We start from the raw sequence: 27,623 nt of genomic DNA, 5'->3' as shown, positions 1-27,623 counted from the left end.
GGGCACCTATGAGATGCTGCAGGTCATCAGTCATCTGCAGCAGAATTGTATACAACCAGACTGTAACATCATGGCCAGGAATATCCCTCTCTTCTCATCACCATCAAGCCAATGGCCAACCCTGGTTCAATGAACAGTGTTGAAGAGCAATACAGCAGCAACATCAGGCATACCTGAAAATAAATTGGCAACCAGATGAAATTACAACACAGAACTACAAGCATGCTGAACAGTGGAAGCAGCCGGTTACAGACAGAGCTAAGCAATCCCACAAACAATGGATTTGGCTAGTTTTACCACATCAGTAAAATGACGGACAATTAAGCCAGTGACAAAAGGAGAAGTCTTCTTGAGAAACACCATCCTCAGTAATGGTGGAGTTCAGCACTTGAGGTCAAAAGACAAAAGCTGAAGCATTCACAATTATCTTCAGCAGAAGTGCAAAGTTGATCAATTTTCGCCTCTTCCTGAAGTCGTCATCAATTCAGATACCATTGGTACTATTGAAGATGATGTTCCAGAATTAACCGTACCTCCAGTCAAGCTGTTCCAGTGAAGCTACAATATCAGCAACTACTCAATAAGATGGAAAATTTGCTATGTACAATTTGTCCACAAAAAGGACGAATCGGCCAATTATCACCCTACCAGCCCACTCTCAATCAGTGACAAAGTGTCACTAACAATGCTATCATGTGTCAATTGCTCATCAATAACCTGCTGACAAACGTCCATGTTGGGTTCCACCAGGATCACTTGTCTGAAGAGCCCATTACAGCCTCAGTCCAAATAAGGATGAAAGTGCTAAATTTCAGAGGCGAAGGGGAAGAGTGACTGCCTTAATGACAGCATTTGACTCAGTGTGGCACCAAAGAATCTGTGTAAAACTGAAATAGTAGCTGGAGTCATAATGAAGACGGCTGCTGTTGGAGGTTAATCCAGGCCATCACAAATGGGCTCCTAAAGCAATATCCAGGGTCCAATTATCTTTGACTGCTTCAATTACCTTTTCTTAATTGTAAGGTCAGAAGTAGGTTTGTTTGCTAATGATCAGTGTTCAGTTCCATTTGCAATTCCGCAGATAATGAAGCAGTCCGTGCCCAGATGCAGCAGGTTGATGTAACAGGAAGAGGACAGTGTGCCAGATATCACAATGGAACTAATTTTGACTCAGAGAAAAAGACTCACCAAAATTACCGCAAATGAAATAATAATAATGAAGAAAATAATAGCACTAAACAGTGACAAATTCCCAGGAGTCAATGGTTTCGATCCCAGGCTAGAAAGGAATGAGGTGAGAATGCTGCAATTGTTTTAATTATCTTCAAAAGTTTTCTCAATTCAGAAACTGCTCCTTTAGATTGAAAAAACATGTTCATGTCTCTCTGCTACTTAAGAAAAAAGACTGAGGGGGAAAATGCAGAATTATTGACCGATTAGCCAAATATGCATGTTGCAAAATTGCTACTCTATAATTAAAGACAAGTTGACTGTGCACCGTGAAAACTTTCAGTTGATTGGAGCAAGTAAATGTGGATTTACAAAGGATAGGTCAGGTCTATCTTAGGAAAGCAAATAGAAAGTTGGAATAGTGACATTTTACTGCATTTTTACAGGGTCATGGTGAGATCACATCAGGAATATTGTGTACAGTTTTGGTTTACTTATTGGAAAAAAAAGAGATAATCACTTTAGAAGTAGTTCAGAGAAGGTTCACTTGACTCATTTCTGGTTTATCTGATAAAGGATGAACAGGTTGGGCCGAAATGCCTGGGAGTTTAGAAGAAGAAGAACTGATTTTATTGAAACACACAAGATCCTGAGGGCATTTGATAGGGTAGATACGAGGAGGATGCTTCCACTTGTGAAAGGAACTAGAACAGTTTTAGAATTGGAGATCGACCATTTAAGACTGAGATAAGGAGACAGTTTTTCTGTCAAAGGGTCATTAATGTGTGCAAATGTCTTCCCTAGAAAGCTGGGACATTGAATTTATTCAAGGCAGATTAGACAGATTTTTCATAGACAAGGGAGTTAAGGGTTATGGAGGGCAGACAGCAAAGAAGTTGAGACTACAACCAGATCAGCCATGGCTTTATTGAATGGCACAGCAGGCTCCAAGGGTAAATGGTCTACTCCTGCTCCTAAGTCCTATCTTTTTCCTAGGCCCAACAAACCGCCTAACTAAATTTTCTTGAAGACTCAGAGCTACTTGACCATCCGAAGGCCTCCCACGGCCGAGGTTCATGTTTATTTTGTCTTGTATATCTTTTATATTTAAATAAATTTTTAGTTACGTCTTGAACTGAGGCTTCTTGCCTTGCAAGTTTAATTCTTAAGATTTTAAGAAAATCAGGCCACCGACAGAGAAATCCCCAATAGTGTTGATATATGGAGTATTTGGACTCCTACAGAAGCAGAATTAGAAGAATGCATCAGTATCCTCAAAAATCATCACCCCTTCATTAAACTTAAAGCCACAACAGACAAAGCATTAATTTCCTAGACACCCGAGTATTTAAATTGACACAAGAAAACAATAGGCAAAAGCTAGACTTAATTCACATCAAAAAGCTAGCAACCAAAGATTTCTTTCAAAATAACTGACATATGCTATGACACACACAAAAGCCATCATCCTGAATACATCTTGTGTGGTGAGGTCACTACCCTTTTTACTGCATCTCGGATTGAAATTCAACAATTGATCTAGTATTGATTTTGTTCGAGCATCAATTGACATTTGCAAAATTGGGCAACACAGTGGCTAGCACCAGCCTCGCATTGCCAGAGAGCAGGGTTCGATTTTAACTTTGGGTGACTGTGTGGAGTTTGCATGTTCTCCCCGTGTCTGCGTGGGTTTCCTTCCACAGTCCCAAGACATGCAGGTTAGGTGGATTGGCCATGGTAAATATGTGGGGTTATGGGGGGGATAGGGCAGGGAGATGGGCCTGCGTAAGGTGCTTTCAAAGAATCGGTGCAGACTTGATGGACGGAATGGCCTCCTTCTGCAATGTAGGAATTCTAGGGTTCTAAAGATTAAAGGAAGGCCCAGATTGTTTTACTGGGAAGAAGTAAAGATAATGATATAATGGCAACAGCATCTGCTTTCAGTGTCAGGCTGCGAGGATCCAAAGTCCAAAGTATTTGATAGTAAACAGTTGTGCTTTAAACAGTCCATTTGATTCCAAAATAGAATAAATTTGAGGTCTAAACAATAGCTGATCAGTATTTCTACCTGGGTACAAGGGCCATGTAATTCATGTCACCATGCTGATGGGCTGTTTCCCTGTTGAAAGAAAGCTATTGTGTTATTAGGTTACAGGCTTTCCTAAAATGTTATGGGATATCCTGGACAGGTTAGTGGTCTGCCAGAGTCTGGGAGAGACAACAGTTCAAGGCTGAAATCTATGGTTCACTGTGCAGGAATGTGAGTGGGAGTTTACCCTAGGATTGAAAGACCAAATTTGTGAGGGTTTGTGATGAGGCTGGAAGATTCATCCAGCTTGCACCAAAGGAAAAAGCCTCACCGTGAAGTACAGTTCTGAGATTACCAGTTACCAAGAACAGAATTAAATTTTCAGGTGCTAAAAATCACTGCTTCCTCAAAAAAATTGTAAAGTACATCTGTTAAACGTATTTTCTTCAGTTTTGTTAAAAGAATAAAAATGAAAAGTTCTGTTCTGTGGTTATACTGCAAATTGACGACAAAAGCAAATAGTCAATGGTGCTTTCTTCTCTCCCCTTAGTTTAGTCTCTTCACATCTACATTGTGAATCCTCTGATGCCTTATGTCATATTAGTTTCCATTTCTCTCGCTCTAACCACCTCATCTTTACTATGGATGTCCAATCTCTCTACACCTCCATTCCCCACCAAGAGGATCTGAGGGCTATCCACTTCTTCCTTGAGCAGAGGCCCGAATAATCTCTGTTCACCACCACTATCCTCCATCTGCCTGAACTGGTTCTGTCACTCAACAATTTCTCCTTTAACTTGTCTCCTTTAACATAAGGTGCGGCCACTGCATAGGGCTCAGTTATGCCTGTCTTTTTTGGATTATGTTGAACACTCCTTGTTCCAATCTTACTCCTGCTCGCTGCCATGACTCTTTCTCTCCAAGGGAGATTGGTGCATGCGCACTGCACCCCACCCCCATCATTAGCCTCCTGATAGCTTCCCCAACCGTCCCCCCCGCCCCCCACCCCGATTGCTGGCCCTCCCCCCCCCACCCCTTCCCCTCAGGCCCAGTGGACAGTGCCAGGGTCAGGCTGGCACTGTCCAAGGGGCACCACCCCCTGACCTTTTGGGAGGGCCATCACAAATGGCTTCAGTTGCTGGGAACCAGCTTGAATTTCCGCTGGTGAGAACCTCCCCTGGTGGGGTCAGAAACATTAGTGAGCCTGAATGATACCATCCCAGACTCGCTAATGAGCTTTAAATGCTGATCGTAATATTGTAATCAGCCTCGCGCTGTTTCCTGGTTAGGCTGCATTTGGAGTATTGCGTGGAGTTCTGGTTGCCACACTACCAGAAGGATGTGGAAGCTTTGGAGAGAATGCTAAGAAGTTTCAGCAGCATGCTGTCTGGTCTTGGGGATGTTGGCTGTGAGGAGAGGTTGAATAAACTAGGAAAGATGGAGACTGAGGGGAGATCTGATTGAGGTCTACAAATTATATGAGGCACAGACGGGGTGGATAGCCAGAGGCTTTTTCTCATGGTGGAAGAGTCAGTTACAAGGGGGCACAAGTTCAAGGTGTGAGGGAGAAAGTTTAAGGCAGATGTGCAGGGGAAATGTTTCATGCAGAGTGGTGGGTGCCTAGAATGAGCTGCCAGGGGAACTGGTGGAAGCAGGTACATGAGCAACATTTAAGAGGCATCTGGATGGATACATGAATAGAGAGGGAATAGAAGGATATAACTGAATAAGGGCAGAAGGTTTTTGTTTAGTTAGGGCATCATGATTGGCACGGGCTTGAAGGGCCAAAGGGCATGTTCCTGTGCTGTATTTTTTTTTGTTCTAAAAGGCTTAAATGTGAAATCTCATTGGGCTATAACTTCCTTGCTCTCCAGGGTTGCATTTGTGAGGTACCCCAAAGAGTTTCTATGTAATGGTTTACCCACCAATTGTCCAGAAGGCCTAACTTCCCCTGGACAATTGTGCTGGGCAGGAAAACAAAGAGATCTAAATTGCTAACTTCAAAACTTCAAATAGTTCTGCCAATTTTACACTCCGTTACTTTGAGATTTGGAAGGAAAAAGACACATCTAACTTTAGAGTAATTGTTTTGAACATCCAGATGCAGCCCACACGGGAGACCCCTCCCCTCCCCAGGGGAGCCACCACAACCCCTCGACTATGCAAACAATACTGTATTCATCAACCCTAACCTGCAAGGGATTCCCCACCCACAACCCACCATGACCTGACTGGGCCTGACCACAAACCCTCCTGACCTGAATGACACCTATCTGACACCTTCCCTGGTCCATATGACACTCCCCTGACCAGAACCACAATCCCACCCCAAACGACATCCCCGACCCACACAACACCCCTCCTACTCCCAGACCCAAACGACACCTCCTGCCCCAAATAACACTCCTCCTGGACCGAAACGGGTGGCACAATGGCACAGTGGTTAGCACTGCTGCCTCACAACGCCAGGGATCTGGGTTCAATTCTGACCTCGAGTCACAGTCTGTGTAGAGTTTGCACATTCTCCGTGTCCGTGTGGGTTTCCTCCAGGTGCTCCAGTTTCCTCCCCAGTCCAAAGATGTGCAGGTGAGATTGATTGGCCATGCTAAATTGCCCTTTAGTGTCAGGGGGATTAGTAGGGTAAATACATAGGGTTATGGGCATAGGTCCTGGGTAGGATTGTTGTCGGTGCAGGTTCAATTCGCCAAATTATCTTCCTTCTGAACTGTAGGGATTCCATGATTCTACGACATCCAGTCAACCGCTGATTGCTACTCCAAGCAAGCTATGGATCATCATGTTATCCATACTATTAACTGGAAGTTTGAATTTGAATTTTCTTTAAAGTTATCTGGTTCTACAGGGATCATAACGACATTAAACACTTGGTATAAAACCAACAATCACATTTGCCTACTGATGGTCTTTCCCAATTGCACTCTTTAAAGATCTCTCTTATTTGCGTCCTTAGACTTTTGTTCTTCCATTCTATTAAAACAAAATCTTCTCACTTTCCTTTCACCAGATTGTACCGCTTCACATTTCTCTGCATTGGATTGCATTTGCCACCTATCTGCCTTGCATATTGCTTGGCCATGTCCTCCTGGAATATGCATTATTTCAATTTTTAAAAACAAAATTAAAACAATTGCAGCCAAAGACAATTTAACACACCATTTTCTTCATGTGCCAGTGAAAATTGTGTAGAATAGTTTAGCATATTTTACATCTCTCAACATAAGGAACAAAGTACTTTTTAACCCAATGATACTGTCCCATCATTCGATGTGATATGTTTAAAACTGCAGTCAAAGGTCATACCACAGTCAGGATCATCTCACTTTCCCATCTCAGGAAGGCGAGTGGAGTAAAAATCTTGCATATAGATAGAGCTTTTTGAAGTCATTTTAAAAAACATACAAGAGATAGCTTTCATTATTATAAGTACTTACAGCAAGCTGTAATGCCAATTCAAACTGCTTGTCTTGAAGAAGTTGTCGAATCTGAGTTGCAATTGAAACAGGTACCAGTCGCCATACAAAGTGATTGCTGGCCACATAAACAACGTTAGGTCTGGGAAGTGAAGTTGGAGCCCAGTGAGAGAGAAAGAGAAGGAAAAAGATCAACTTACATTTTATCATTCATTATAACTGCCCAATTAGCTGGTTTAATCACAAATGGCAGGAGGTGAAACTTTGTTTGATCATTAAATTAAAATATTTCTGTAAGAAAATCAACTATCTTCTTGAAAAGAATGGAGCAGATCAGATGGAAGTAGCTTGCTACTTGCATGCTTCTAATGCACATCAGCTCATTACCGTCATTATTGCATGTCCTTTAATCACAATGAAGTCACTATAAGTAGAAACGGACATTCACACCAGTGTTTCTCTTTTATTGGTAAGACAATGCAGGTCTTAGGACTGAGGGGAAAGGATGGCAGAAAATATTCACAAAGTGAAGGTGCTGAAGTGAAGGGGGCTCAGAGATTACCACAGGTATTGTGAAACAGAGGGGTGTTATCAGCATTGAACCAGGAAGAAAAGTGATAGGTGTATACAGGTATCAAAAGTCAAGTGATATACTTTAGTTAAAAAACAGTAATAGAAATAAGCTTAAATTTTGCAGAAGCACACAAAGATTTGGTATATGTTCACAGGGCACTGAAAGCAGATTCTGGGCTCAATAAATTAAAAAAGGTAATGGAATTCTAGATTATAATCACAAAAGATATAGAATATAAAAACAAGGGATAATACGGAGCCCTTACAATACCTGAATAAGTTTTCAGTTCAGTGCTGCACACAGAATTGCACTCCACACTAAAGGAAAGATATCGAGTTCATATAAAGAGTGCCATCTGTTGTGCATATTTAACTATTTCAGCTGCATAAACATGCAGCCTGCATGCAATGGTAACATCACGTACAACCAATATTTCCACTAAGTTGAGCACGTGCATGGCTGCAGAGGAGCTTGGAAGATGCACGTAAATCTGTCATATTAAATAATGTAGCTGTAAAGGTACCACATATTGAATAAATTAGCCACAGACAAAACAAAACCTTAAAGTGAATAATAGGTAGAACATTTTTTTCAGTATTTTGTGGCCATGCACTCAAATCGCAATGCCACATGGTTTACTTCAATCTTCCAGCTTCAAAGTGTTTTAGTTCCCAGGTAAGTGAAATAGCATTGTGGAAAGATTCACTCCCTGATGGCTTTTTTGGTGTAATATGGGCAAGTTTTTGCAAGGCAAAGGAATGGTAAGAAGGTATGCTCACTTACCCTCCTGAAGTGATAAACCGTGGCCTTTGCAGCTCCACACTCTGTACCAGCAGGCGTGGCTCAAAAGTACGAATCTCTACATATCGTGGCAGCACTGCGATGATATAAGGGGACTGATGTTCTATTGGAGACAATCAAATAAAATGGATATAGTTGTTGAGAAACATTAACTTTCTCTGAGCAATTATGGTCACTCTTTTTCAGTTCCAGTGGAAAGATCTGTTCAGTACATTTTTATTTCCAGTTTCCCCCCAGAAAGTACTCTCATTGACCTGACAGTAGGTTCAAAATCAATTCCCAGGACATAGCCATTTTCCTAATCTCAGCCAAAGAATTTCTGATGCTACAATTAGCTGCCAACATGTTCGAACAGTGAGCATGGTAAGCAATGCCTGTGGGAAGTATCTAAGCAAAGAAGGCAGGAAAAGAGAAAAGAGTAGGATTAGTGATAGAAGCCGATTTCCTCACACTGAAATATGTGCAACCAATTTCACTGATTTTTTAAAAAAAAGAGGTAATGGAGAGAATAAACAAGGATAATGTAATAGAAGTAATGTCCAGAAAGACTTTGGTAAGGCACCACTTAATAGACTAACAAGTTTGAGCATGTGGAATCTGGGGAATAAGTGACAGAATGAATAGACAGCTTGTTGCAAGCAGAGTAGAGAGTAAATGAGCGATTCAGAAAGGCAGAATGTAGCAAGCCGTGTCCCATAAGGATCAATGCTGGGGCCATTGCTGTTTATAATTTACACTGATGATCTAAACTTTGGAATCAAAAACACAATTTCTAAATTTCCGATGACACAAAATTGGTGAGCATGGCATGGCTAGCTCAGTTGGTAGACGGGGCAATGTGGCATAGTGGTTAGCACTGCTGCCTCACAGCGTCAGGGACCCGGGTTCGATTCCCGGCTTGGGTGACTGTGTGTGGAGTTTGCACATTCTCCACGTGTCTGCGTGGGTTTCCTCCGGGTGCTCCGGTTTCCTCCCACAGTCTGAAAGAGGTGCAGGTTAGGTGTATTGACCCGAACAGGAGAAAGTGTGGCGATGAGGGGAATTTCACAGTCACTTCATTGCAGTGTTAATGCAAGCCTTACTTGTGGCTAATAAATAAAATTTAATTTTAGACAATGGAATTTTTTTAATAAGAAGCACTGCGACAAATTACAAGATGACATTAATAAAAATGTAGAATCTAAATGGTGTAGAGTGATCAAGGGAGCTGGGAGTACAAATACAAAAAAATCAGTAAAAAGTAGTGACCATAGACTAATAGGGCCGCATAAAAAGCAAACCAAGCACCAGGTTGTATTTCTGGAGGGATAGATTTGTAAAGTAAAGTAGAGAAAACAATAATGTAGATAGGAGCAGAAAGTTGCAATGGGAGATTGATAGACCAAGTGAATGAACATTATGGGCAGAATTTTACGGCCTCGCTCATCCCAAAACTGTAAAACCCCACCTGAGGTCAACAGACCTTCCCATGCTCCGCCCCTCACCCATTCCAATTCCCATGGCAGACGGGGCAGTAAAATTCTGGCGCACGTCAACTTCAAAGTAGGCAAGTTTCAGATCTTGGTATGGCAGCATTTGGAGTACTGTGCACAGTTCTGGTCAGCATATTATGAGAATATACAAAAAGAATTTAAGGAGATACCAAAACTGCAAGTTTATGCTGATCAGGACAGAATGAACAGGTTGGGTCACTTTTCTTCAAAAGAAAAGAATGAGTGACTGAACAGCGGTCTCTAAAATTATGAAAGGTTTGATAGAGTAGACAGGAACATTCTTTACGTGTAATGATGGAATGCTTAACTCTAGCGTCATGGCTTTGAGAACCACATTAAGAGATGAATATAAGATAGTCACCAAGAAATCAAATAGGTGAGATAGAAGACAGAGTAGGGATTGACTATATACTCATATTGGCAGAATGTGCATAGTGATGTACCCCCGGGATCTGCACCAGGGCTTCAGTCTTTCATTATATCTATAACTTAAGATAAAGGAATTTAGAACTATGTATCCAAGTGTGCTGACCACACTAAGGTGGCACAATAAATAGTGTAGATGGAAGCAAGGAGTTGCAATGGTACATTGCTAGATTATGTGAATGGATAACATTATGGCAGATGGAGCTCGACATCCGTTCATTCACTTTAAATTTTAAATAGACCAGTGTATCTTCTATATATTAAGTTAGGAACTCTGAAAACAAATTTAGGGGTCCAAGTACATAAATCACTAAACATATAAACATACAAATTAGGAGGAGCAGGCCATTTGGCCCCTTTAGTCTGTTCTACCATTCATGAATCATCTGATTGTGGCCTTAATTCCATATTCTTGCCTACCCCCGATAACCTTTGACTCCCTTGTTAGTCAAGAATCCATCTACCTCTGCCTTCACCATTTTCTGGGGATGAGTGTTCCAAAGATTCTCAACCATCAGAGAAAAAAAGTTTGCATCACCGTCTTACATAGGAGACCCTTTATTTTTAAATGAAAGGCCCCTTATTTTTAAACTGTGTCCTCTAGTTCTGGTGTTTTTTCCACAAGGTTTGGAAATAGTACTCATGGATTGGAAAATGGCTTATGTCACTCTGCTTTTTAAGAAGGACTAAAGAGGATGCCCAGGGCGTTACAGACCAGTTAGCTGAACATCTGTGGTGGGGAAATTGCTGGAGTCTATAAGCAAGAATAAGGTAACTAAACATCTTTAAAATTTTCAGTTGAGAGAGCCAACATGGATTCATGACAGGTAGGTCATGCTTGACAAACCTCATTCATTTTTTGAAGAGATGCCCAAAGAGCAATGCCTATGGATGTTGTTTACGTGGACTTCCAGAAGACCTTTGAAAAAGTCTCACATAAGAGACTGTTAACAAAGACGGAATTAACACGGAATTGAGGGCAAATTTCTAGCATGGCTGGGAAATTGGTTGAGTGGCAGAAGACAGAATGTAGGGATAATGGTTGGGTACTCAAATTGGCAGGATGTAAATAGTGGTGTCCCACAAGGATGTGTGTTGGGGGTCTCAATTGTTCACATTATCATTAACGACTTAGATAATGGCATAGAAAGGCATGTATCTAAATTTGCTGATGACACAAAGTTAGGTGGCATTACGGATTATGTAGATGATAGCATAAAATTATGCTATCATAGATAGACTAGGTGTATAGGCAAAACTCTGGCAGATGGATTTCAATCTAAGCAAGGATGAGATTATTCATTTTGGACCAAAAAGGATAGATCAGAGTATTTTCTAGATGGTATGAAGTTAACTACAGAAGACGTCCAAAGAGACTTGGGGGTTCAGGCACACAGTTCTTTAAAATGCCATGAACAGGAGCAGAAAATTATTAAGAACGCTAATGGAATGCTGACTTTTCTATCCAGAGGACTGGACTATAAGGACAGAAATTATGCTGCAGCTATACAAAACCCTGGTTAGACCTCACTTGGGAGTATGGAGCACACCTTAGGAAGGATATAATAGCCTTGGAGGGGGTGCAGCATTTGGGTTTACAAGAATGATAGCCGGACTTCAAGAATTTACTTATGAGGAGAGCTGATACAAAATAAACCTGTTTTCTCTGGAATTTAGAAAGTTAAGGAGTGATCTGATTGAAGTCTTCAAGATACGAACAGGAAAAGACATGGAATATAAAGATAAGCACTTCTACATACAAATGTGATAGAAAGTTGGAACTCTCTTCCGCAAATGCTAGACCATTTGCTATTTTAAATCTGTGATACATAAATTTTTGTTAAGTAAAGTTATTGAAGGATATGGACCAAAGGCAGGTATACGGAGTTAGGCCACAGATCAGCCATGAGCTTATTGAATGACAGAACAATGCTGATGGGCTGAATGGCCTACTCCTGTTCCTATTAAGGTGTGATCTAATTTAAGATGTAACATTGTTAGGTAGAAATTATAGGACCAAGGAACACACCTGAAGGGCTGAACAGCCTACTCCTAATTCCACACTCCAAACTGACTTTGCTCCTCTCCCTATTGGAAATGTCTGCCTTACTTTCTGCATTTTTCCCTGATAAAGCTGCTAAAATTAGGAATTCAGCCTGTTTTGCACAAGAGACATTCACTTTGCACACAGGCCTGTACTTGATATATTTGTACATTGAGCTACAATTCCAAGATATTGTTCCATCCCACTTCCAGCATAATTCAAACATGGGCAGTTAACAAATTCTTTACCAAAAGGTGAGATAACCGATGGTTAACTTTGATTTGATATATTATTGTCACATGTATTAACATACAGTGAAAAGTATTGTTTCTTGCGCGCTATACAGACAAAACATACCGATCATAGAGAAGGAAACGAGAGAGTGCAAAATGTAGTGTTACAGTCATAGCTAGGGTGTAGAAAAAGATCAACTTAATGCAAGGTAAGTCCATTCAAAAGTCTGACAGTGGCAGGGAAGAAGCTGTTCTTGAATCGGTTGGTACGTGACCTCAGACTTTTGTATCTTTTTCCCGAAGGAAGAAGGTGGAAGAGAAAATGTCTGGGAGCATGGGGTCCTTAATTATGCTGGCTGCTTTGCCGAGGCAAAGGGAAGTGTAGACAGAGTCAATGGATGGGAGGCTGGTTTGCGTGATGGATTGGGCTACATTCACGACCTTTTGTAGTTCCTTGTGGGCTTGGGCAGAGCAGGAGCCACACCAAGCTGTGATACAACCAGAAAGAATGCTTTCTATGGTGCATCTGTAAAAGTTGGTGAGAGTCATAGCTGACATGCCAAATTTCTTTAGTCTTCTGAGAAAGTAGAAGCGTTGGTGGGCTTTCTTAACTATAGTGTTGGCATGGGGGGACCAGGACAGGTTGGTGGTGATCTGGACACCTAAAAACTTGAAGCTCTTGACCCTTTCTACTTCGTCTCTGTTGATGTAGATAGGGGCATGCTCTCCTTTACGCTTCCTGAGGTTGATGAAATCTCCTTCGTTTTGTTGACATTGAGGGAGAGATTATTGTTGCCGCATCAGTTCACCAGATTCTCTATCTCATTCCTGTACTCTATCTTGTCATTGTTTGCGATCCGAGTGGTGTCGTCAGCAAACTTGAAAATCGAATTGGAGAGGAATTTGCCATCACTCCGTTTGATTTATTTGATTAAAACCTTAGCATTGTTCCCCACAGAACTAAACAAAAATCCTTGGATGAAAGTGCAATTTGTTTTGGCAGAATGCGCATTCAGTGCCACTGCCAGTGTATGTCTGGTTCCATTTTCCCTCTCCTGGCCCCGAAACTGAAAAAGCCTGCCCGAGGTCAATGGATCTTTCCATGGTCTGCCCCTTGCCTGCTCCAATTCCCGTGGCAGCGGGTGGAATGCGAAATTCACCCCAAAGTCTCCATTGTGTATTTACACAGTAGGTGGGAGAAAATCAGAAAATGTAAAGTTGAGTGTGGCAGAAGATGTGTGGTGTTAGGAACTTGTTTGGCCATATTTCTGTATAATCTAAAGAAGAGCAATACAATTTATGAACACAGTTTTGTCACTGTAAAGTTTCTCAAGTGACAATGTAAGACAAAGTATACAAGATGAAATATTGGGTGCCTGTGATAATGGGATGGCAATAATCATGGTGGGTCTGTGGAATTCATTGCCACAGAGGGCTGTGGAGGCCGAGACGTTGAGCGTCTTCAAGACAGAAATTGATAAATTCTTGATTTCTCGAGGAATAAAGGGCTATGGGGAGAGAGCGGGTAAATGGAGTTGAAATCAACCATGATTGAATGGTGGAGTGGACTCGATGGGCCGAATGGCCTTACTTCCGCTCCTATGTCTTATGGTCTTATAATCATAGGTTAATTTGTTGGGAAAAACCAGACTGGCAGTCATAACCTGCATGAGGAGTTCATAGAATGTTTTTGAGATAGTTGTTTAGAGCAGCATGTTCTGGAACCAACCCAAAAACTGGTTATATTGGACTTGATAATGCGACAGGATTAGTGAATGACCTCAGAGTAAAGGCACCCTTAGGTAGCAGCAGCCATAATATGAATACACCTGGTTTAAAAGGGAAAAGAGTGGGTCTAAGGCTAATATTTTAAACTTAAAAAAGGCAACCATGAGCACATGAAAGCTGAGCGAGCTGAAGTTAACTGGGGTACTAGGCTAGGGGATTGATTAATAGATGAGTGACAGATATTTCAAAATTCTCAGAATAGGTACATTCCCTCATGGTGTAGGGGGTAACATATTAGCATGGATTGAAGATTGGCTGGCTGGCAGGCAGAAAACAGAGTCTGCATAAACGGTCTTTGTCTGATTGGCAGGAAGTGATGAATGGATTCCTACAGGGGACTATGCTGGAGCCTCAACTTGTTACAATTACAAGTTGTAGTCCAGAAGTCAGTGAGGGTGGTGAGGTATTGGGGAAGGTATCAGGGTCAAGGGTGGGTACCAGTAGACAGGAAGGTGAGTTGAAGTGTGTCTACTTCAATGCAAGGAGCATCCGGAACAAGGTAGATGAATTTGGGGCGTGGATTGGTACTTGGGACTACGATGTTGTGGCCATTACGGAGACGTGGGTAGAACAAGGACAGGAATGGTTGTTGGACGTTCCGGGGTATAGATGTTTCACTAAGTGTAGGGAAGCTGGTAAAAGAGGTGGAGGAGTAGCATTGTTAATCAAGGATAGTTTAACGGCTGCGGAAAGGCACTTCGAGGAGGATCTGCACACTGAGGTAATATGGGCTGAGGTTAGAAATAGGAAAGGAGCGGTCACGTTGTTAGGAATTTACTATAGGCCCCCAAATAGTAATAGAGATGTGGAGGAAGAAATTGCTAAGCAGATTATGGATATGTGTGGGGGTCACAGGGTAGTTGTCATGGGGGACTTTAACTTTCCAAATATTGATTGGAAACTTTGTAGGTCAAATAGTTCGGATGGGGCAGTTTTTATGCAGTGTGTGCAGGAGGGTTTCCTGACACAATATGTGGATAGGCCGACAAGAGGTGAGGCCACATTGGATTTGGTACTGGGTAATGAACCGGGCCAAGTGTTAGATTTGGTTGTGGGAGAGCACTTTGGAGATAGTGACCACAATTCGGTGTCTTTTGTTATTGCAATGGAGAGGGATAGGGCCGTACGGCAGGGCAAGGTTTACAATTGGGGGAGAGGTAATTATGATGCGATTAGGCAAGAATTAGGGGGCATAAATTGGGAACAGAAACTGTCAGGGAAAGGCACTAATGAAAAGTGGAACTTTTTCAAGGAACAAATACTGGATGTCCTTGATAGGTATGTCCCTGTCAGGCAGGTAGGAAATGGCCGAGTGAGGGAACCATGGTTCACGAAAGAGGTGGAATGTCTTGTGAAAAGGAAGAGGGAAGCTTATGTAGGGATGAGGAAACAAGGTTCAGATGGCTTGATTGAGGGTTACAAGTTAGCAAGGAATGAGCTGAAAAGGGGCTTAGGAGAGCTAGGAGGGGACATGAGAAGTCCTTGGCGGGTCGGATCAAGGAAAACCCCAAGGCTTTTTACACTTATGTGAGGAATAAAAGAATGACCAGGGTGAGGTTAGGGCCGGTCAAGAACAGTAGTGGGAACTTGTGAATGGAGTCAGTAGAGATAGGCGAGGTGATGAATGAATACTTTTCTTCAGTGTTCACCAAGGAGAGGGGCCATGTTTTTGAGGAAGAGAAGGTGTTACAGGCTAATAGGCTGGAGGAAATAGATGTTCGGAGGGAGGATGTCCTGGCAGTTTTGAATAAACTGAAGGTCGATAAGTCCCCTGGGCCTGATGAAATATATCCTAGGATTCTTTGGGAGGCAAGGGGTGAGATTGCAGAGCCTTTGGCTTTGATCTTTGGGTCCTCACTGTCCACAGGGATGGTGCCAGAGGACTGGAGAGTGGCGAATGTTGTTCCTCTGTTTAAGAAAGGGAATAGAAATGACCCTGGTAATTATAGACCGGTTAGTCTTACTTCGGTGGTTGGTAAATTGATGGAAAAGGTCCTTAGGGATGGGATTTACAACCATTTAGAAAGATGCGGATAATTCCGGGATAGTCAGCACGGATTCGTGAAGGGCAAGTCGTGCCTCACAAATTTGATAGAATTTTTTGAGGAGGTAACTAAGTGTGTTGATGAAGGTAGGGCAGTTGATGTCATATACATGGATTTTAGTAAGGCGTTTGATAAGGTCCCCCATGGTCGGCTTATGATGAAAGTGAGGAGGTATGGGATAGAGGGAAAGTTGGCCGATTGGATAGGTAACTGGCTGTCTGATCGAAGACAGAGGGTGGTGGTCGATGGAAAATTTTCGGATTGGAGGCAGGTTGCTAGCGGAGTGCCGCAGGGATCAGTGCTTGGTCCTCTGCTCTTTGTGATTTTTATTAATGACTTAGAGGAGGGGGCTGAAGGGTGGATCAGTAAATTTGCTGATGACACCAAGATTGGTGGAGTAGTGGATGAGGTGGAGGGCTGTTGTAGGCTGCAAAGAGACATAGATAGGATGCAAAGCTGGGCTGAAAAATGGCAAATGGAGTTTAACCCTGATAAATGTGAGGTGATTCATTTTGGTAGGACTAATTTAAATGTGGATTACAGGGTCAAAGGTAGGGTTCTGAAGACTGTGGAGGAACAGAGAGATCTTGGGGTCCATATCCACAGATCTCTGAAGGTTGCCACTCAAGTGGATAGAGCTGTGAAGAAGGCCTATAGTGTGTTAGCTTTTATTAACAGGGGGTTGGAGTTTAAGAGCCGTGGGGTTATGCTGCAACTGTACAGGACCTTGGTGAGACCACATTTGGAGTATTGTGTGCAGTTCTGGTCACCTCACTATAGGAAGGATGTGGAAGCGCTGGAAAGAGTGCAGAGATTTACCAGGATGCTGCCTGGTTTGGAGGGTAGGTCTTATGAGGAAAGGTTGCGGGAGCTAGGGCTGCTCTCTCTGGGGCGGAGGAGGCTGAGGGAAGACTTAATAGAGGTTTATAAAATGATGAAGGGGATAGATAGAGTGAACGTTCAAAGACTATTTCCTCGGGTGGATGGAGCTATTACAAGGGAGCATAACTATAGGGTTCGTGGTGGGAGATATAGGAAGGATATCAGAGGTAGGTTCTTTACGCAGAGAGTGGCTGGGGTGTGGAATGGACTGCCTGCAGTGATAGTGGAGTCAGACACTTTAGGAACATTTAAGCGGTTATTGGATAGGCACATGGAGCACACCAGGATGATAGGGAGTGGGATAGCTTGATCTTGGTTTCAGATAAAGCTCGGCACAACATCGTGGGCCGAAGGGCCTGTTCTGTGCTGTTCTATGTTCTAATTACATCAATGACTTAGATGAGGGGAGCGAAGGCATGATAGCTAAATTTGCAGATGATACAAGGATTGGTAGGAAAGTATGCTGTGAAGACATAAGGAATTTGCAGACAGATATAGATAGGTTGAGTGAATGGGCAAAAATCTGACAGTATAATCTAAGAAGTTATCCACTTCGGCAAAAAGAATAAAAAAGCAGAGTATTACTTAAATGAAGAAAGACTGCAGAATTTTCAGGTATGGAGGGTTCTCGGTATTCTAGTGCATGAGTTACAAAAAGCTAGTGTGGAGGTGCAGCAAGTAACCAATAAAGTTAATGGAACGCTATCCTTCATCATGAGGGGAATTGAACTTAAAAGTAAGGATGTTATGCTTCAGTTATGTCGAGCATTGGTGAGAGCACATCTTGAAGTGTGTGTGCAGATTTGGTCTCCTTATTTAAAGGAGGATGTAAATGCATTGGAGGTGGTTCAGAGGAGATTTACTAGATTGCTACCTGGAAAGAGCAGGTTGTCTTATGAGGAAAGATTAGACAAACTGGGCTGGTTTCCACTAGAGTTTAGAAGAGTGAAGGTTGACTTGATGGAAGAATATGAGATCCTGAAATGGTCTTGACAAGTTTGATGAGGAAAGTATGTTTCCTCATATGAGTGAGCCCAGAACTCAGGGGTACTGTTTTAAAATTAGGGGGCTACCCTTTTAACTCAGACATGTGAAGAATTTTTTTCTCTGACGGTTGAGAGACTTTGGAACTCTGCCTCAGAAGATGGTAGATGTGGGGTCATTGAATGTTTTTAAGATGGCGATAGGTTGATTCCTTTGCCTAATAAGAATCCATGGTTATCGGGGTGGATGGAAATGTGGAACTCGCAACACAAACAGACCAGCCATGATATCATAGAGAGCAGGCTGGAAGGGCTAAGTGCCCTGCTTCTGCTACAAGTAAAATACTGCAGATGCTAGAATCTAAAAAATCTGAAATGTTGACTCTATCCTCTCTCCATAGGTGCTGTCAGACCTGCTGACTCTTTCCAGCATGTTTTTGTTTCCCTCTGCTCCTATTTCGTATGTTAGTTCATATAAATAGTTTTACAGTTTGCACTGACTGGGCTCTACCATCAGTTAACAATCATTCGAGCCCTCAAAAGTATGAAAGAGAAACATACAAGTATCCTGCAAATTATTTACAGGAATTCTACAGAAGAAAAATCAATTATAAAGAAGCAAGAATTTGATTTGAATTTTCCATACCCATGGCAAGAGGAATATCTGTCCAGTTCAGGGCACATTTCTGAGTGCAGACTCCATCCTTATTCAGAACCACCGTTAAATCGTCTTGCCCGACTGCCACCTTCTGGTCCTCCAAGGGAGTTACAAGGGGTTCCAGTTGCTTCCCAGTTGGGAAAAGCTCTTTTATTGAACCCTTTCCATCCAACTGTTTAGCAAGGAGAAGAAAAGGTTATGTGAGTGGACATCATTGATTTAAAATCATTTAACCTACAACAATGTAACAATATAACCTTAGCCTTTAAGAAGATAGCTTTTATGCACTTTCTGCATTTATTATTTAATAAATAGTTTATTTAATAAACTCTGAATCCATAGTAATTTACTGTGGAAACTGCAAGGATACACTTCTGCAACCACATTCTTCCATGTGTCACATTCCCAATAGCTGCCTGTGCAATCAAACAGTGAGATTACATTGTGTTTTGGAAAATGGCTACTGGGTTTTATAAATATTTCACAGGACGTGGGCATCACCAGCCAGGCCAGCATTCATTGCCCATCCATACCTGACCTTGAGAAGGTGCTGGCAAGCTACTTTGAACTACTGCAGCTCATGTGGTGCAGGTACATCCATGGTGCTGTTAGGAAGGGAGTTCCAGGAATTTAACCCAGAGGCAGTGAAGGAACGATGATATAGTTCCAAGTCAGAATGGTGTGTGCCTTGGATGGGGACTTTCAGATGGGGTGTTCCATGCATCTGCTGCCCATGTCCCTCTTGGTAGTATAGATCATGGGTTTGGAAGGTGCTGTCAAAGGAGCCTTGGCAAGTTGTTACAGTGTATCTTCTAGATTGTACACACTGCTGTTTTTGTGCATCGTGGTGGACAGGCTTTGGAAAGTCAGCTGGTGAGTTACTTGCTGCAGGCAACCTCCATCACAGCACAACCATTCAGAAGACTTAAATCAAGGGTATTTTGTTTAATCCGAGTATGGTAAACTGCCTCTCTAGTGACCATGACAGATAATTTTAGTGCTGACACTCAGTAGCACAAATAGCTGAAGAAGTCCATGTCACCATTTTAAATCATCCTAGAAATGGAGATCCAACAACTATGGGATGGTGGTGGTGCCTTCTGAGAATTGTTGCATCATTTTGTAGGTAGTAATACAATTATGGAATGGGGAAGAGAGAACAATTAATATTAATATGGGAATAATTTTAAGTTTACAGGAATGCTGTTACATTTACCAATATTTGGTGCATGTATTTATTCTGTTTTGTTCACCCAGTGAGAAAGGTTTTTAACTCATGAATAGTACTCAACTAAAATATATTAGCAAAGAAGTCAAAATAACTTCCTAGATCGGGGAATAGCCCGAGTCTAACTGATCAAGAAACTTGTATAGTGATCAGAAGCAACAGATTGGTCAACCATTCAGTGAAGCAGTTGACTTTAATGACTTGGAGATAATGGCCTTAATCACATTTTGCTTCACAGTTGTAACACTGCTTCACTTTCAAACTGAACTTTAAATGCTTGTATGTTTTGAATTGACAAAGATTAGTAGACAAGTAAATAGTGGCAAGTTTTCCCATTTTCTGTAATGTTGGTACTATCTTTGTAACTCATTCATTTATGTTTAACTGTCAGAGGACAACCTAAATTTGATAGGTCACAAATACACAATGGAAAACATGAATTAACTTCATTGCCTCTTTGCCACATGTTTCTGCCATTCCATTGGGCTTTGTATTATACACTCCAAAAAATTCACATTCAATTTACAGGCATGCTAGCAGTCCATCAAAACTATTTTATTTTGCAAACGTCAGTGCTGCTGAAGCTTCAACCTACATACCCGAATGAGATAGTAATCTCTCTTAAAGCCCACGCAAATGGAGTTCTCACACCAAGCCATGGATTTGGGAACATCAGGAACACTGAAATCCGCCTGTAACAAAGACTGGTTATAATTGGCGTAGATTGCTTCCTCGAGCTTTGAATGTACTTAAGCTAATATAGAAATGTGCAGAACCAGCAGCCAATTGTAGTTCAGCAGGTTGGCTCTGAAATGTAATAAAAAACACTTCCTTCATACATTCTTTTTCCTTATGCATTTAAATCATTTCTTTAATTTATAATAATAATCAAATTTATCAGCACTATCTGTCTTTGCTGCCTTGTTGAGCGGTCTGGTTTGTACACCTATGTGAACAACACATGCAAAAAAGTAGACCATCCTATAAACAATGGACAGTTTTGCTCCATTTTGGATACATTTTAGTTGTATAGGGCTGGAATTAATGCAGCCCATTGTGGTGGGAATCATGGGAGCCAGGCATTGCAGAAGAGGCCTTGCACCTGTCTCTCAGTAGAGACAAAAACTCATGCACTTGCAGAAGGGCTCATGAAGGATTCTCATCTGCCAGTTGAATGTCAACTTGAAAATGCCCTTTTTCCTTATTCTTTGCTTCTTCCCCATTCGCCAATCCTCTATCCATAATAATATATTACCCAAAATTTTAATAGCCCATCTTACACATTAACTTTTTGTGTGGCACCTTATGGAATGCCTTTTGGAGATCCAAATAGTGTATATCTACTGGCTTCCCTTTATCTACCCTACTAGTTATATCTTCACAAAAACTGCAATAGATTTTTAAAACACGATTTCCCTTTCGTAAAGGGAAATGCTGATTTTGTCTGATCATACTGATTTTGAAGAATTGAATATAAAAGTAAGGATGTTATGCTCTAGGTATGCATGCCATTGGTGAGACCAGATCTCAAATAGTGTGTGCAGATATGGTCTCCTTATTTAAGGAAGAATGTAGATGCATTGGAGACGATTCAGAGGTGGTATACTAGATTGATACCTGGAATGAGTGGGTTTACCTATGAAAAAAGGTTAGATAAACTGGGCTCTTTTTCATTGGAGTTTAAAAGAGTGAAGGGTGATTTGATTAAAATATACAAGATCCTGAATGGTCTTGACAAGGTGGATGTGGAAAGAATGTTTATTCTTGTGGGTGAGTCCAGAATTAGGGGCACTGTTTTAAAATTAGTGGGTCGCCCTTTTAAGATAGAGATGAGGAGAATGTTTCTCTGAGGGTTGGGAGAATGTTTCTCTGAGGGTTGGGCATCCTTGGAAAGGTGGTAGAGATGGGGGTCACTGAATGTTTTTCAGGTGGAGGTAGATTGATTCCCTTGCGAAACAAGAATCTAAGGTTATCAGGGTTGAAGGGAACATAGACTTCAAACAGATCAGACATGATCTTATCAAATGACAGAGCAGGCTGACTTCTGTGCTTGTACCATGGTACAATGCTTCTGTACAATGGCCGACTTATGCTCCCATTTTTAAATCTTTATATGATTGCAATTTCCAAGTGTATTGTTGAGACTTCTTTATGAGATTAATTTCTTGACAGCCGATGTCAGGTTAATGGATCTGTGGTTTCCTGTTTTCTCTCTCCCTCCTTTAGCGCATAGCAGTGCTACACTTGCTTATTTCCAATCAGCCGAGACCACATTAGAATCTTGGGAATTTTGAAACAACATAACCAGCATCTCTGCAGCAAACAGTTTTTGAACCCTGGGGCATATGCCATCAAGATCTGGGAATTTGCCAGATTTTTGTCCCTTAAGGTTTTTCTTTTGCTATTAATTACCATAATTTCCTCACTCTTATTAGCGCTTAGGTTAACTGCCATCTCTAGTATGTAACTTGTGTGTCCTACTGTGAAGACAGACAAAATATTTGTTTAACGAGTCTGCCATTTCCTCATTCCCCATCATGATTTTTCCTGTCTATGCCTCCAAGAGACTTAAGTTTATTTTAGCTCTTTCAATCAGTTTTTGTATTCCCGACTAGTTTATTCTAATGTTCTATTTTTTTCCCTTCTCAACTTTTTGCTGGTCTTAAAAGCATTCTCAATCCTTGGACTTACTACTATTCCATGCAACATGATGCTGCCCTTAACCTCCTTATTAGTAAGCCACAGATGGATCTTTCTTCTCAATTTTTTGTGTTTCTTTATAAAATGGAATTTATTGTTGTTCAACATTTTAATTTTTAAGAAAATATTTATTGCCATTAATTGCAATCTGTTTACGCAATAAACCTTAGTGCTCTCTCATACCTCTGCAATTGTCTTTAAGTTTAAATTCATGCTCGTGATTGGAGTTCGTGACAAAAGTCATCTGCGGCTCAACTAGTATCACTTTTCCCTTCGAGTCACAAGGTTCAGGTTCAAGTCCCACTCCAGGGCTTGATCACAAAAATTAAGGCTGAAACTCCAAGTGCAGCACTGATGGACTACTGCATTATCGTCTTTTAGAAGAGGCATTAAACAGAGTCCAAACTGCCTGCTCGAGTGGTTGTAAAAGATCCCATGCCACTGTTTTGAAGAACACCAGGTTAAAGTCCAACAGGTTTATTTGGTAGCAAATGCCATTAGCTTTCGGAGCGCTGCTCCTTCGTCAGATGGAGTGGAAATCAACAGATTTCAACTCCATCTGACGAAGGAGCAGCACTCCGAAAGCTAATGGCATTTGCTACCAAATAAACCTGTTGGACTTTAACCTGGTGTTGTTAAAACTCTTACTGTGTTTACCCCAGTCCAACGCCGGCATCTCCACATCATGACTGTTTTGAAGAACAGGGAAGTTATCCCCGAGCAATATTTTTAACTCATTCAAGATCACAAGAGCAGATTATCTCATTCAGGCTCAGCTGTTCCATCCAATGCAATAATATAAAGGAAACCATAAAGCACCCAGAGTCTGGCAACTTGTAGCTGAGAGAAGAATTTGAAGGTGGAGTAAAAGACTGATTTTGCATTTTAAAACATTACTGTAGTTCTACATGTCTTTTTCAAACTTAATACAGAATTCAGTTACATTATGATTCCATTTCCCACCTGATCTTTTACTTTGATATCATTAATTAATCCTGTTTCAGTACACAATACTAAATCTAAAATAGCTATAATACCTAGGTGGTTCCACAATGTACTTCTCTAGGAAACTGTCACAAAGGCATTCTAGAAACTCATTTCCAGACCACTTTTGTCAATTTGACTTGCCCAGTCGATATGAAGATTAAAATGCTCAAATGATTAGACGGTCTTTGTTACAAACTTCAATAATTTTTTGCTTAACTGTCTAATTGTAAAACTTCTGTCAGAGGCCTAGAAACTCACCACCAGTCTTTTCTGACTCTTGCTGTTACTAATTTCCACCTATACTGATTCTACTTCCTGGTCTTCTAAGACAAAGTGGACCTTCTCAGTAATGTCCTTACTTTCAGTGTTATCCCTCTTAATTCTCTAATCTCTTTGACCCTACGCCAATTAGCAGGTGGCTCAAATACCAACCCAGAGATCATTACCTCTGAAGTTGTGTCTTGATTTGGACCCTAACTCCTCAAAGTTCCTCAGCAGACCATCAACCTATGTCGTTGGTTCCAATGTGGACAACAACAGTGGGATTGCCTCCTCCCACTTTAAGTTTGTCTCCAGCCACGAGAGATGTCCTTAACACTGGCACTAGGCAAGCAGCACAACCTTTGAAGCTCCCGGTCACGACTGCAGAGAGCAGCATCTATCCCTCTATTTGAATGGCATCCTGCACCATGGTGCCATGTAAGAAATTTCATAACACCAGGTTAAAGTCCAACAGGTTTACTTGGAATCACAAACTTTCGGAGCACTGCTCCTTCATTAGGTGATGATTTCAAATAAACCTGTTGGACTTTAACCTGGTGTTGTGAGACTTCTTACTGTGCCCACCCTAGTCCAACACCGGCATCTCCACATCATGGTGCCATGGTCAGTTTACTCATCCACTCTGCAATCCTTCTTATCCACACAGGCAGCAAGAACCTCATATCTGTTGGTCAGAATCAAGAAGAAGTCTTTAAAATCCAAGTAGGGAGCTGAAGGTTGGTGACTATGTTGTGGGCCATTGAGACAAAGGTACCCCTTTGGAGCTGTGGTGTTCTGCTTGCCACAGCCAAAGATCTGAAACTATGCTTGTAAGTTGATGCTCAAGTATACTCGGAAATCTAGGGGAATGGAATCTCACAAGGCATGAGTGAAATCCTATGAGGTGGGCCATCATTGAAGCAACTGTTGGAGAGAAGTCCAAGATAAGGTCTTGAAACTGGCAATTGGAAATCCTCATGTGAAAGACAAGTTTCAGTGAGATCAGTTGGCTGCAATATGACTTACACCTAGGTGGGTTGTTGAGAATCCCTGAAATCCATTTTTGGGCATATATGTCATTTATTGTATAGTGTAGGTGTTCGACCGTAGTTCGTCTGTTCAATGTACCTCATAATTACCCTTGAATGTTAGAATACAAGATAGATATTGGAAAAAGTTTTAAATTTCTGAAATTTATTTTTGTTTGTTCCAAAACCCATAGAATCTTGTGGCTTCATTTATTTAGCAAGAGTCTTGTCTACTTTAGTCAAAACGTTATTAGTCCTAACCAGATCTTTCTCCATCGGATGTGGGTTGTGGCTAAGGATTGTAACAAAAAGATCTCTTGGCATGGTTCTGAAGAGGAGCTGGGGAATTATCCACAGTGTCACAGACAATATTTTTTTCCTCATTCAACATCACAAAAACTGACAATCTGGTCAAGGGGAAAGCATTCACTTGTTTGATCTAACTCAATGACATTAATGAAATCACAAAGCATTCAATGACTGGCCATTTTATAAGTTTGAAGATGGCCCAAAAGACTAATTTAAAATATGACTACGCTTCTACTTATCGCTCAGGAACCCAGAGTTTCCATAAATGCATCATCTGTCTTTTATGCAATCTTCTTGGAGCTTCCCTCAATTCAGGACACCTCACCTGCGTTTCATGAAACTCCCGGTCCCGCCAGTAGTAAAGCTGAAGTTTTTTCTTCATAGCTACACACATATTGAGAATCAGCTCATCATCATCAGATCGCTGAAAACAGAATATATGTTACCAATTGATCCAAAGAAACACATAGTTAGTCCGATTTCCTACTCTGGTCAAAAATATATGTAGAATATATATATTTTACACACTTATTCATATGTAATACGGTGTACCATGTAATATAAATTCAGGAGTTAAAGTCGAGTTCAAAAACGGCATTATTTACATTGAATCTACACCAAATTTACTTTTCACTATTGTAACAGTGATTGCATAACGACCACTGTAGCCAGATCTTCTTTACCTACAATCAGAAGCAACATAGCAAATGAATTTTCAACTCCAAAGGCCAAACTTTAGGTCAACTTTAAGGTAACAAGTGGCTGGGCCACACAACCAAATTTAAAGAAACAGGTTTGTATTGGGATTTGCTGATCTCAGGTATGATGGTGATAGGTGATTTGATTAGCATCTGTACCTGAGTTAGAAAAGGGGAAAAATGGAAAATGACCCCTACTTTTGATACATGAACATGTGAACATTTATTGGCTAATGTGCAGGTAAATACACGAGCATGTTCACAGATGTTGTGTACCATGGATGATTAATTTGGTAGTTTCTAGGCTCGTGCAAAAATAGTTCATTGGTTGAATTGCCAGAAGTGACTGGCAACCACAAAAACATAACCCACCTAGGAATCAATGCCTCTAGAAGAGGAGGGGCCAGTCAGTTAAACTGTAAACACTAAAATTAAAGTACTTCTTTCCTTCGTCTTCAGAATATTGTCAATTATGAATTTCCATGCGAATGATATACTGAGCCCCCTAAAAGCAACGGAGGAGTGCAGGAGAACATGCCAGGAGCAGCTTTAACGCAATTAGGAATGAGCAACAAATGCTGGCCTTGCCAACAATGCTCATAACCCATGATTGAATATAAAAAGCGGAGAAATCTGCCTGTCAGTTTTGTGGATGGAGGATATAGCTCTTGGCTTTTAAAAGGCTATCAAAGTAAGAGATGAATGAGAAAGTGTTAAGAAAGAAGCAGCTGCAGTTCGGTTTACTAGATTCCCTATGAACCTGATTCATAATCATAGAAACCCTACAGTGCGGAAGGAGGCCATTCGGCCCATCGAGTCTGCACCGACCACAATCTCACCCAGGCCCTACCCCCACATATTTACTTGCTAATCCCTCTAACCTACGCATCTCAGGACTCTAAGGGGCAATTTTTAACCTGGCCAATCAATCTAACCCGCACATCTTTGGACTGTGGGAGGAAACCGGAGCACCCGGAGGAAACCCACGCAGACACGAGGAGAATGTGCAAACTCCACACAGACAGTGACCCGAGCCAGGAATCGAACCTGGGACCCTGGAGCTGTGAAGCAGCAGTGCTAACCACTGTGCTACTGTGCCGCCCGAAAATTTCAAAGTCACGAATTGACTGCAAACTTGGAGTTGGAGACCAAGTGTAGTGTGTCAAAATTCACAGATGACACTAAGATAGGTGGTAGAGCAAAGTGTGCAGAGGACGCTGAAAGTCTACAAAGGGATATAGATAGTCTAAGTGAGTGGGCAAGGGTCTGGCAGATGGAGTACAATGTTGGTAAATGTGAGATCATCCATTTTGGTAGGAATAAGAGCAAAATGGACTATTATTTAAATGGTAAAAAATTGCAGCATGCTGTTGTGCAGAGGGACCTGGGTGTCCTTGTGCAGGAATCTCAAGGAGTTGATTTGCAGGTGCAGCAGGTAATTAAGAAGGCAAATGGAATTTGTCCTTCATTGCTAGAGGGATGGAGTTTAAAAACAGCGAGGTTATGTTGCAGCTGTATAAGGTGCTGATGAGGCCACACCTGGAGTATTGTGTACAGTTTTGGTCTCCTTACTTGAGAAAGGATATACTGGCACTGGAGGGGGTGCAGAGGAGATTCACTAGGTTGATTCCGGAGTTGAGAGGGTTGGCTTATGAGGAGAGACTGAGGCTATACTCATTGGAATTTAAAAGAATGTGGGGAGATCTTATAGAAACATACAAGATTATGAAGGGAATAGAAAAGATAGAAGCAGGGAAGTTGTTTCCACTGGCGGGTGAAACTAGAACTAGGGGGCATAGCCTCAAAATAAGGGGAAGCAGATTTAGGACTGAGTGGAGGAGGAACTTCTTCACAC

General features: G+C 41.5%; 1 protein-coding gene across 5 annotated transcripts in view; it reads right to left on the bottom strand.

Annotated features, from left to right (window-relative positions):
* The window catches only part of vps39 (VPS39 subunit of HOPS complex), a 98,978-nt gene that overhangs the window by 46,080 nt on the left and 25,275 nt on the right, over positions 1–27,623 (bottom strand). For all 5 annotated transcript variants that reach the window (XM_078233545.1, XM_078233542.1, XM_078233541.1 and 2 more), the window contains 5 exons: positions 25,396–25,494; positions 20,385–20,477; positions 18,546–18,729; positions 7,988–8,108; positions 6,652–6,772 (listed from right to left, as the gene is read on the bottom strand). In XM_078233545.1, coding sequence (XP_078089671.1) covers positions 6,652–6,772; positions 7,988–8,108; positions 18,546–18,729; positions 20,385–20,477; positions 25,396–25,494 — 618 coding nt within the window. The remainder of the gene's footprint in view (positions 1–6,651; positions 6,773–7,987; positions 8,109–18,545; positions 18,730–20,384; positions 20,478–25,395; positions 25,495–27,623) is intronic.

This window comes from Mustelus asterias, chromosome 18 (genome assembly GCF_964213995.1).
Source record: "Mustelus asterias chromosome 18, sMusAst1.hap1.1, whole genome shotgun sequence".
NCBI classification, from domain to species: domain Eukaryota; kingdom Metazoa; phylum Chordata; class Chondrichthyes; order Carcharhiniformes; family Triakidae; genus Mustelus; species Mustelus asterias.
The sequence above is the reverse complement of the archived record's forward strand: the minus strand, read 5'-3'. Positions and strand labels throughout refer to the sequence as shown.